General features: G+C 39.2%; 1 protein-coding gene across 1 annotated transcript in view; it reads right to left on the bottom strand.

Moving 5' to 3' along the window:
• The window catches only part of FAF2 (Fas associated factor family member 2), a 70,110-nt gene that overhangs the window by 13,460 nt on the left and 43,497 nt on the right, over positions 1-13,153 (bottom strand). The window contains exons 3-4 of the mRNA XM_046000219.1: positions 2,868-3,002; positions 882-958 (exon numbers count right to left, since the gene is read on the bottom strand). Coding sequence (XP_045856175.1) covers positions 882-958; positions 2,868-3,002 — 212 coding nt within the window. The remainder of the gene's footprint in view (positions 1-881; positions 959-2,867; positions 3,003-13,153) is intronic.

The following is a 13,153-nucleotide window of genomic DNA, read 5'->3' on the forward strand; positions in this document are numbered from 1 at the left end:
GTCCTCACCTCCAAAACCTCCGCTCTCTAGAGCAAAGCAAAGCTTTTCCATATATGGCAGGGAATATAGGTTGCCCTGTATACAAGGCCCAGACCACATAGTCTAGCTCCATCTGTTGGCCTGGATGCCCATACAACATGTTAGCTCCCCATAAAGCCTAAGTATGGGTTCATTTACTACTCAGCTCTAGACCAGATGCCCCAAGACCGATATGCCAGAAACTTGGTCCCCTCTGACATTTTCTAGCCCAGGCCCCTCTTTGTCTTCCAGTGCTGAGCTCTCTGAATGGTACATGAAGGAAGCAAGAAGAAAAGTGAAAGTATGAATCAAGAGGGCAGACATAAGGAAAGATGCCAGTGTCAGCAACCTATGGGTTGCCAGTATAAAGGAGAATGTACAGCAGTGTCTGAGAGGTAAAACTGTTGTGGGAAGGAGAAATACGGATAATCTCAGAGCAAGAAAGTTTGTTGGGATTATGAGTAGTCAGATGACGTTAGATGGTCTAGGGTAAAAGTTATAAGGAATGTACGAGATAATGGTGGTTAGAAAGAAAGGGTGTGAAGATTAACTAGGGAATGTAGAGGTGACAAACAGGGTGGGCGGAGGGAGGATAATGATAAATGTAGTAGACTGACCTTTAAAACAACAGGTAAGATTACTTTACAGGGTCAATTTAAAACAGTTCCATTTCACAACATCTGTTATGTTTGATCAATTTAAAATCTTGTCATACTACGTTAAAAGATTGCTCAGGAAGACTATTCAATGTGATGACAAACTGGCAAGTCAAAACCGACAGCAAAAACCTTATTATTCGGGTCTATGTTTCAGCTCCAAAGTCTGCCCTAATGCTACTGACGCATAAATACAAAGGTACATACCTAAATATATCAAGTATTGTGTAATAGGTAAACCGGAATGGAAGCATTATCAGGTAATAACCCCATCCAAGCAGCCCCTGAAATTTCAAAAGCAAAGTTAGACACCATTCTCTCAATCCCTTAATACCCTGCAAAATGACTAGTTCAGATTTTCACTCTCCTTTTGTTCTTTCATATGATTCCTCCCTCTACAATATGGTTCCCTCTTCCCTGGCCATTCATCCTTCCTAAAGACCTACTGCCTTGCATCTCATTTCATCTGATACTATCATATTTTTCTCTTATCACGTAAGTTTTCTATTAAATCTGCTTCAACACTTTCTGCAGCTACTTATATTAGTTGTCAAATTTAATTACAAGTATGCCTCCCAACATCGTAAATATTCATTCTTTCCTTTTCGGATTTACACATTTCCTTTTCAGATTCCACATTACACATTAAAATATGGTATACAGAAGTAACAAGAAAGATAACCACCTTGGGACATTTGTATATAAATTTGTATATAAATGCAGATAATTACATTAACCACAATTATAAATCCCCAAATAGCTGCCAATATTAATACTAATAATTACTATTATTTTAGCAATGCTGATTACTGCTGCTGTTATTATTAACTAGAATATATAAGGGGCTCTATAGTTTACAAAGTATTTCTTCTATGTCACATTGCGTTAACCTGAGACCTTCCCTGTGTCTATGGCCAGGGGGCTATGAAGCCCTATGGCTGACATTAAGGTCCCAAACATTGAATCAAGTCCAAAACAAACTGAGGAAATATTAGGCATATACAGAATTTCTGGAGTCATATAACTGCTCTAGGAATCTGTTTTCTTCTACTTCAGAATACCCTACAACAACTAGTTAGAAACTCTGTTTTTAAAACGTTGTCAAGTACTCCATAAACGAAAGTATGGTAATGGAGTAAATTCTAACTGCTGAAAGGTTAAAGAGAGTGCTTTCTTGAAATTTTAAGTCCAAGTTTATGAGGTCAAGTGTAACTCGAAGAATAAGAAAGAGGAACTCCAAGAAGTCCTCTGGAGGGGCGCCTGGGTGGTTCAGTTGGTAAGCATCTGTGTCTGGCTCAGGTCAACATCCTGGGGTCCTGGGGTCCTGGGATCAAGACCCACACTGGGCTCCTTGCTGAGCAGAAAGCTTGCTTCTCCTTCTCCTTCTGCCTGCGGCAACCCCTCCTTGTGTTCTCTATGTGTCAAATAAATAAAAAATCTTAAAAAAAAAAAAAAGTCCTCTGGAGTTCATTTATTAGTATACATGTCTGACTTTCCTAATTAGACTGTAAGAGCAATTTGAAGGGGGAGGACTGGCTCTTCATTCATATCTGGATCACCAACAGCAAAATACCCGGTACAATAGAGCACCCTTAAATGCCTGCTGAATTTAAAGGAACCACCATCACCTCCGTGCTACTAGCTGTTCAAGATGAATTTCAAACATATGGCCAAAGACTCCACAAAGATTCCAAGTACTTCCCCAGAAGTAGCTTAAAATTAAGTAAAATGAAGTAACTAAGAACCAAGTAAACATTCTAACTTAAAAGTGAAAGTGAAAGACCTAGGGGTGCCTGGCTCAAGTGGCAGAACATGTACTCTTGATCTCATGATTTTGAGTCTGAGCACCACGCTGGGTGTAGAGATTATGTAAAAAAAAATATAATCTTGGGAAAAAAAGTGGAAGATCTACTGAATATGTAGCAAACATTTTTAGACATGTAAATAAAACTGTGTACTCAAAACAAGGTACACAAAACTTCTCAAAAACTGGCAAAAGGGAAAAAAAAAGGATAGTTATCAATTCATTGAGGAATCAAGGGATAATGATAAACCCAATAAATCAACCAGGGAGCCAGGTCTAGCTAAGGTTCCCATTCTGATTATTTCCTTACTCCTGTCATACAGAGATCAATACAACCTAGTGAATGGACTTATAAAATAAAGGGGAAATTCCAGCTACAAATAACTTGCCCTTGGTTGTGGTCTTGAGACAACATAGCTGTAGATCCTGTGGTCAGCTGTATTAACTTGCAGGGGTCGGGATGGAGGTGGGTTGAATACACTTGGTACACCTTCTTGCTCATTCAATCGGTCCTGTACAGCAGCCTGAGAAGGAAAAAAGAGCATAAGAGTTTCAGTGATACTCAAATCAACCCAAAAGAAAAGATGAGACAACCACTGCTTGGTGTTTCAAAAAGGATTACCTGAGGAGTATACCTCTACAAGACATTTAATGCACTATGCTGGGAGGCAATGTGTGGTGATGGCTCCAGAATTCACAGGAGTCCAAGAAGCTTATCTGGAAGCTCCATTTATGCAGCAAACACAACTGCTTTTATCCAAATGGTATGTGTTATTAAGGGTGGCTGGGATCCAAGGTGCTTCATTGTAGGAAGGAAAGCCATCCACGGAGAATACAATGTAGAAAGTGCCCCTATAGCCGTGCAATGGAGCAGTCATGATGAGCAGTGTTTGATAGAGGGCTTGGCTTTGGAACAGAGAAACTTAGGTCTGAATCTTAGCTCTATCACTCAGAAGTGCTTGGCTTATGAGCCTCAGTTTCCTCACATGTAAAACGAAAGAACAGTATTTTCAGGGTTAATTTGAAAATTTAATGGGTTGTCTATATGTAAAGATTCCAATATAATTTCTTAAAGATTTTACTTTTTTAAAGACTTTATTTATTTGAGAGAGAGAGTGAGACAGCCAAGCAGGGGGAGTGGCAGGCAGAGGGAGAGGGAGAAGCAGACTCACCGCTGAGCAAGCAGTCTGATGCAGGGCTTGATCCCAGGACCCTGGGACCATGACCTGAGCCGAAAGTAGACGCTTAACCAACTGAGCCATCCAGGTGCCTCAAGATCCTAATAAAATTCTTGATAGAATATTCAATAAAAAATCTTATTCCCTCTTTATTTAATAAAGATTATTTATTTATTAGACAGCAAGTACGTGTGAGTGGGGGGAGGCACAGAGGGAGAGAATCTTAAGCAGACTCCCCACCGAGTGTGGAGCCCCATACAGGACTCAATCTCACAATCCCAAGATGATGACCTGAGCCAAAACCAAGAGTTGGACGTTTAACCAACTGAGCCAGTTTTTGGGTGTCCCCCAAAACGTTACTCTCTTAACTCTGCCCCAGAAGATGTGTATTTGTCAGTGTCATAAAAAATCTGGCCCTACCCAAAGAGAGATCTGGGTTTTGGGCTTTGGATTCTGGGAGATAATCTCTAACTGATAGGAGTGCCTTTGTTACCAGATCTCAGGGCGAAAATGGCCATCCCAAAAAGACCAACCATATGTTTTAGGGTGAGGACTTTGTGTAATGATTATCAGTTCATCTGGAGACTGAGCTCAATAGTAGGCAACCAATCAATTAAATCATGACCATGTAATGAAGCCCCAGTGAAAACTCTGGACACAGAAGCTAAGATGAGCTTCCCTGGTTGGCAATACTTCATGCATAATGTCATAAATCTTTGGTTCCACTGAAGAGGAATATGGAAGCTTTGTGTTTAGAAGTCAAGATTCTGCCCTACATGTCTCTTCCTTTAGCTGATTTTAGTCTATATTCTTTCCGTGTAATAGCTTTTAGAGAACTCTTCAGTGAATTATCAAACCTGAGGGTGGTTTTGGGAAATTCCCAAACCTGCAGTTTGGGAAGTGAAGTGAAGGTGGTGGGGCACCTGGGTGGCTCAGAGGGTTAAAGCCTCTGCCTTTGGCTTGGGTCATGGTCCCAGGGTCCTGGGATCAAGCCCCGCATCCGCCTCTCTGCTCAGCAGGGAGCCTGCTTCCCTTTCTCTCTCTCTGCCTGCCTCTCTGCCTACTTGTGATCTCTGTCTGTCAAATAATAAAACCTTTAAAAAAAAAAAAAAAGAAGTGAAGGTGGTCTTTTACGAACTTATGTGTGCTCTCTAACCATGATAGTTGCTTTAAACTTTAGGATGTGGCTAACATCAGGTAGTTCTCTAAGTTTTCATATTTTTGAGTATTAAGGTACAACTTTATGTGGAAAGAGCAGTCTTCAACAAATGATGCTGGGACAACTTACTGACATGCAAAAGAATGAACCTGAACTCCTAAATCACATTATATGCAAAAATTAACTCAAAATACATCAAAGACCTAAATATAAGAGCTGAAATTATACAACTCGTAAAAGAAAAATTAAAATCTTCATGACCTTGTATTAGGCAACTGTTCCTTAGATATGACACTAAAAGCACAAACAACAAAAAGAAAAAATTAGATAAACTGGACTTTCATCAAAACTGAAAGCTTCTGTGCATCAAAGGGACACTACCAACAGAATCAAAAGACAACCCACAGAAAAAAAGAAAAGATTTACATATATCTTTAAGAGTGTGGTATCAAGGAAATATTAAAAACCCTTAGAACTCATCATCAAAAACATAATAACCCAATTTAAAAGTGGACAAAAGACTTAAATAGACATTTCTCCACTGATATATAACCAACAAGCACATAAAAATATACTCTATATAATTAGCCATCAGAAAAATGCAAATCAAAATCACAAGAAAACATTTCACATCCACAAGAAGACTATAATATAAAAGAGATTAACAAATGTTGGTAAGGATGTAGAGAAATCGGAATCCTCATACACTACTGCTGGGAATGTAAAATAAAATAGTGTAGCCTCTTTGGAAACAGTCTGGCAGTTCTTCAAAAGGTTAAACACAGAGTTGCCACGGGACTCAGCAACTCCACTCCTAGATATACACCCAAGAGAAAAGAAATCATCTCCACAAAAATTTGTATACTACTGTTTACTGCAACATTACTGATAATGGAAAAAGTGGAGGGGCGCCTGGGTGGCTCAGTGGGTTAAAGCCTCTGCCTTCGGCTAAGGTCATGATCCCAGGGTCCTGGGATCGAGTCCCACATCGGGCTCTCTGCTCGGCAGGGAGCCTGCTTCCTCCTCTCTCTCTCTGCGTGCCTCTCTGCCTACTTGTGATCTCTGTCAAATAAATAAATAAAATTAAAAAAAAAAGAAAAAGAAAAAGTGGAAACACCCAAGAATTTATCAACTGTGGCATATTCATACAATGGAATGGGATTTGACAATAAAAAGGAATGAAGTATTGATACACATTATAACAAATCTTGAAAACAACATGCTAAGTGAAATAAGCCAGACACAAATGGACAAATACTGTCTGATGCCACTTATATGAGGTATCTAGAATAGCCAAATTCTATAGAGACAAAAAAATGCAGTTATGGTTACCAGAGGCAGGGGAAGAGGATAATGGGAAATAACTGTTCAAATTTAATAGGTACAGAGTTTCAGTCTGGGACTATGAAAAAGTTCTGAAGATGGATAGTATTACCACTATCACAACAATGTAACTGTACTTGATGCGACAAAATTGTAAACTTAAAAGCGGTTAAAATGGGGGGCGCCTGGGTGGCTCAGTGGTTTAAGCCTCTGCCTTCGGCTCAGGTCATGATCTCAGGGTCCTGGGATCTAAGCCCCGCATGGGGCTCTCTGCTCGGCGGGGAGCCTGCTTCCCCCTCTCTCTCTGCCTGCCTCTCTGCCTACTTGTGACCTGTCAAATAAATAAAAATATTAAAAAAAAAAAAAAACGGTTAAAATGGTAAGCTTTTACGTTATGCTTATTTTACCACAACACAAAAAAAGGAATGCAGTGCTGATACATGCTAAGATGGATGAACCTTGAAAATATTGAGTGAAAGAAGCCAGTCACAAAAGACCATATACTATAATTCCATTCATATGGAAGTCCAGAAAAGGAAAATCTATAAACAGAAAGTAGGTTAGTAGTTGCTTAGGAACGGGGAGGGATAGAAATAGGTGGGTAATAGCTAAAGGGTATGGGGTTTTTTGGGGGGGGGGGGTAAGGGTCTCAGTATTCTAAAACATTTTTGGGAAAATGTTTTAAAATTGATGGTGGTAATGGCTGCACAACTTTGTGAATATACTAAAATCTGCTGAATTTCACATTTTAAATGGGTGAACCGTTTGGTATGTGAATTACATATCAATAATAAAGCTGTTATTTAAAACCCACAACTGAAAGCAATTACTGTCAATGATAAATTAGAGCTTCTAGGCAAAAATTAGAATTTTAGAAAACTTGTATTTGCCATAGTAAACTTGGTGATTTCCTAATGCCTTTTAAAAGCTTTTCTGATGAGTATGGTGGTACTATTAACACATGAAATTATATAGTAAAATGCAACAACATTTGGAAGATCTGTACTAATTCAGTGAACACTATTTTCTTCAAATAACCAATGTTTTAAGTTATGAAATCATGCAATGGTCAAAGATTCTTATGAAGTGCAATGTCAATCTTTACAAAGTGTAATGTCAATCACTTTTTAGTGGGACCTTCATGACAAGGGAAGCACGAAGCTCAGGATGGTGAAGGAGAGACCAGAGCAGTCTTAACACAGAGTCAAGTTAGACATGAAGTCAACTGCCATGCTGGGAGAATACTCAAGCAGTCCTACAGAGCATTTCACATGGCAGGGACCTGAAAGCCTCCAGCCAACCACTGGCACTACCTTGTTAGATATGCTTGGGTTTCTTCTTTAAATTGGAGTTCATGGTTTGGCTTTTTACAGATGACAATAACCAGAGAAGTAATGGGGAGAGAAAGCAGGTGGCAGACACCAGATAGCTTATCTGATAGCCGGTGCTGCTGCCAATTCCACTTCTGACTCATGAAAGCCTTTAAGGAACAGTTCATTCTTGGGAAACAGGTATGGGGGAAGTTCAACACAGGAAAGAAGGACTAGAGGTATAACTTAAGAAGATGACTGGATCCAGCATCCTGAAGCCACCTACCCCAAATATCCTCTCCATAGGCCAGATCAAGGCACAAAGCAAGAGGGGGGTAGCCAGTGGGCCTCAAGGATGATGGGAGGTAATGAACTGCTTTCTGAAGAAAAGCAGATCTTAAAAGTTTCATAACAAGAAAAAAGAATCTCTAACTATGTATGCTGACAGACACTAACCAGACTTATTGTAGTAATCATTTTGTAATATATACAATACCGAGTCATTATGTTGTATACCTGAAACGAATATAATGTTATATATCAATTACACCTCAATAAAAATATTCTTAAAGTAAAATAAATAAAAATTAAGGCTAGACCTCAAAAAAAAAAAAAAAAAGAAGAACTGAAGAAAAGTGATGCCCCTCAGAAAACTGTGTGTCAAACTACTAACTAAAAAGGACATTCACAGGGGCGCCTGGGTGGCTCAGTGGGTTAAGCTGCTGCCTTCGGCTCAGGTCATGATCTCAGGGTCCTGGGATCGAGTCCCACATCCGGCTCTCTGCTCGGCAGGGAGCCTGCTTCCCTCTCTCTCTTTCTCTCTGCCTGCCTCTCTGCCTACTTGTGATCTCTCTCGCTGTCAAATAAATAAATAAAATCTTTAAAAAAAATAAAAAATAAAAAAAATAAAAAGGACATTCACGGGGCACCTGGGTGGCTCAGTCAGTTGAGCATCCAACTGTTGATTTCAATTGGGTTCATGATCTCAGGGTTGTGGGATCAAGCTCCAAGAGAGGTCCACGCTCAGTGTGGAGTCTTCTTGTCCCTCCCCCTCTGCTCCTTACCCCAGCTCAGATATGCACTCTCTCTCTAAAATAAATAAATAAACCTTAAAAAAAATCATTCACAAGAACTAAACAACAACAACAAGTGCAAGAAAGATCAATAGATTTCAATGTGAAAGAGAGTGAAAAGTTCCTTCATATGGTTTCAAATTCTATATCACAACTAACTTTAAGAAACTGTCATATATCAGAGAACAACCATGGTTATATGGAAAGGTTATTGAAGTACTTTTCCCACTTTCAACTATAATTGGATGAAACTGGATTTTCTTCACATACTTCAACTAAAGTGACGTATCACAACAGATTAAAGGTAACGCAGATGAAAATCCAGTTTTTTCTCTATTAAGCCAGACATTAAAGAGATTTGCAAGAATTTATGTTAACATATAATGAGTTTATTTTTAAGATGAGCTAAAATTTTTTTCAGTTTTAATTTGTAATACGGTAATAAATATCAATTGATAAAAGCCAATATAAACAAGCTCTATGGAGGTTCTCAAATTCTTAAGTGTAAACAGTGGCATGAAAAATTTTGAGAACCTCTGGATTATTTAGGGGAAAATATATACATATATTTTTAGACAGGCATAAAAATATCTGGAAACAAATTTAAAAATGTTAATATTACTATATTAGGGGTTTAGGATTAAGAGATTGTAATAAAAATGTGATCTGAATGGAATTTTTTTCATATTTCATCTTGGGCTTTAAACTTTTTAAAGCCAGGATTATTTTAATGTATTTCATGTATTATTATTATTTTTTAAAGATTTTATTTATTTATTTGACAGAGAGAGATTACAAGTAGGCAGAAATGCGGAGCTGGATACCAGGACCCTGAGATCCTGACCTGAGCCGAAGGCAGCGGCTTAATCCACTGAGCCACCCAGGCGCCCCCATGTATTATTTTTTTTTTTTTTAAGATTTTATTTATTTATTTATTTATTTGACAGCGAGAGAGAGAGAGATCACAAGTAGGCAGAGGGGCAGGCAGATTGAGAGAGAGAGGGAAGCAGGCTCCCCGCCAAGCAGAGAGCCTGATGTGGGACTCGATCCCAGGACCCTGAGATCATGACCTGAGCCAAAGGCAGCGGCTTAACCCACTGAGCCACCCAGGCGCCCACCCCCACGTATTATTTTTATGAGTTACTAAAATAGACTAAAGTGAAAAAAACTGTAAAGATGGCATAATCCCACTAGTGTAGCAAGAAAATTATACTTCAATCTACAGTCATATAAATAAATATAAAAAGTCCAAAAGGATATACACTAAAACTTAATACCAGAAGTGGAATTAAGGGAGAGGATTTTCTTCTTTATGCTTTTCAGAATTCTTTGTCTATGGGTATGCACATGTGCACAGGTATTTTGCAACAAGCTTTTAATATTATAATAAGTCATTTCCTATTAAAGGATGGTCAACATCTACCAGGTAACTGAAAATCAATAAAGAAAAGCAGGCGCAACAATATTAATATATCAAAGTAGAATTTAAAGCAAAAAGTATCATCTGATACTAAGAGATATTACAAGAAAGCTCTAACAGGCACTTGTCTTTCTGTGTCAAATATTCAAACTATGTAAAATTAGAAAGTGTCTCCCCAAGAATAAAACATAGTATTTTTTTTAAAGATTTTATTTATTTATTGGACACAGAGAGAGAGAGATCACAAGTAGGCAGAGAGGCAGGCAGAGAGAGAGGAGGAAGCAGGCTCCCCACTGAGCAGAGAGCCAGATGTGGGCCTCAACCCCCGGACCCTGAGACCATGACCTGAGCCGAAGGCAGAGGCTTATTAACCCACTGAGCCACCCAGGAGCCCTAAAACATAAAATTTATTAATATAGTTCATCTGCACCATGGCCTGCCTTTCCACAGCATGTAGAAAAGTATAGAATTTCTTTGACATATTTGTTATTAACACTGGAAAAGTATATACATATATTATCAGTACACTAAGCAAAGTTACATATATATGAAGGTCTGGAAGAACATACACTAAAACATCAAACATGGTTATCTTAAGTGTGATTACCAAGAACTTTTATTTTATTTAGTTATTTTTAAGATTTTATTAATTTGAGAGAGAGAAAGCACCAGAGGGAAGGAACAGAGGGAGAGGGAAAAACAGACTCCCTGATGAGCAGGGAGCCTGGCATGGGGCTCAATCACAGGACCCTGAGATCACAACCTGAGCTGAAAGCAGATCTTAACCAACTGAGCCACCCAGGACCCCTAAGCCCACAGTCTTAAATTGCAATAGTTAAATTAGATGTCATTAGACACTGCCTACTTTTAAAAAAAAAAAAAATCTTTTTTAGAGAGCATGAACACATGACTGGGAGCAGGCAGAGGTAGAGTCTCAAGCAGGCTCCAGGCCCAGGGTGGGGCTCGATCCCACACCCCAAGATAATGACCTGAGCCGAAATCACAGCCTGATGCTCTATCAACTGAGCCACTCAGGCACCCCAAGAACTTTCACTTTAAACTTTATCAACTCTGTGTCTTAAATTTGGGATAGACATGTACTGTTTTTGTAATTAGAAAAAAAGACATCACCAGTGAGAAATCCAACGTGGAGCTCGATTCCACAACCCCAAGATCACGACCTGAGCCAAAACTAAGAGCTGGATGCTAAACCGACTGCACCACTCAGGCACCCCAGGAAATTGCAGATTTTAATTATACAGTTAAATAAGCTTGATTGAATATAGACACCAAATCTTTATCCAACAAAAAACAAATTCCTTGATAACCACCTAGTTGTCAACAGCAATTACTTCTTAAAAATGAAGGAAAAGAAAGGAGGTGCAGGGGTTGGAGAGACATGCAAGCAACTTACATGGGGTGTGATTTTACCCATATGTGTTTATTTTGCCAATTCTTCATTTATATTTTTATATACACATTTTTTTCTTTTCAAATTTTTAATTAAATTCCACTTAGTTACCATACAGTGCAATATTAGTTTCAGGAGTAGAATTCAGTGATTCAGCACTTACATATAACACCCAATGCTCACCACAAATGCCCTCCTTAATGCCTTTCACCCATCTAGATCATCCCCCACCACCTCCCTCCAGCAACCCTCAGTTTGTTCTCAGTCATGAAGAGTCTCTTATGGTTTGTTTCCCTCTCTCTAATTTTCCCCCTTCCACGTTTATCTGGTTTTTCCCTTAAATTCCACATGTGAGTGAAATCATATGGTAATCTATCATTCTCTGACTTACTTTGCGTAACGTAATATATTCTAGTTTCATCCACATCATTGTTAATGGCAAGATTTCATTCTTTTTGTTGGCTGACCAATATTCCAGTGTGTGTGTGTGTGTGTGTGTGTGTGTGTGTGTACACACACACATCTTCTTTATCCATTCATCAGTTGATGGCCATTTGGGCTACTGTTGATAATTCTGCCATATATATACAATGCTGCTATAAACACTGGGGTGCATGTACCCCATGGAATCTGTCTCTTTGTATCCCTTGGGTAAATAAATTCTGCCATATATATACAATGCTGCTATAAACACTGGGGTGCATGTACCCCATGGAATCTGTCTCTTTGTATCCCTTGGGTAAATACCTAATAGTGTAATTGCTAAATTGCAGGGTAGTTCTACTTTTAACTTTATGAGGACTCTCCATGGTTTTCCAGTGGCTGCACCACTTTGCATTCCCATTAAACAGTGCAAAAGGGTTCCCCTTTCTCTGCATGCTCGCCAACACCTGTTCTTTCTTGTGTTGTTCATTTAGCCATTCTGACAGGTGTAAGGTGATATCTCATCGTGGTTTTGACCTGTATTTCCCGTATGATGAATGATGTTGAGCATCTTTTCATTTGTCTGTTAGCCATCTGGATGTCTTCTGCCCATTTCTTAAGTGGATTATTTGGTTTCCGAGTGCTAAGTTTGACAAATTCTTTATAGATTTTGGGTACTGACCCTTTATCAGATATGTCGTTTGCAAATATCTTCTCCTATTCCTTTTAGTTTTGTTGATTGTTTTATCCATATTTGTTTAAAAGAAATTTAAAACAAGGATTGCGGGGTGCCTGGGTGGCTCAGTGGGTTAAAGCCTCTGCCTTCGGCTCGGGTCATGATCTCAGGGTCCTGGGATCGAGCCCCGCATCGGGGCTCAGCAGGGAGACTGCTTCCTCCTCTCTCTCTCTGCCTGCCTCTCTGTCTACTGCCTCTCTGATCTCTGTCTGTCAAATAAATAAATAAAATCTTTAAAAAAAAACAAAACAAGGATTGCAAAATGCCTGGCTATCAGGAGCTAGATGGTAGGTACATGGCTTTTCACCTTATCTCTACATTTTTCTCTAAATTTAAAGTACTAATTTAAAAATATATCTTTTGGGCACCTGGGTGGCTCAGTTAGTTAAATGTCTGCCTTCGGCTCAGGTCATGATCTCAGGGTCCTGGGATCAAGTCCCATGCTGAGCTCCCTGGTCGGCAGGGAGTCTGCTTCTCCCTCTCCCTCTGCTCTTCCTCTGTCTCTGGCTTTCTCTTTCCCAAATAAATAAAATCTTTTTAAAAAAATTTTTTTAAACTTAAAAATAGGGACGCCTGGGTGGCTCAGTGGGTTGAGCCGCTGCCTTCGGCTCGGGTCATGATCTCAGGGTCCTGGGATCGAGT

This window comes from Meles meles, chromosome 3, assembly GCF_922984935.1.
Source record: "Meles meles chromosome 3, mMelMel3.1 paternal haplotype, whole genome shotgun sequence".
NCBI classification, from domain to species: Eukaryota; Metazoa; Chordata; class Mammalia; order Carnivora; family Mustelidae; genus Meles; species Meles meles.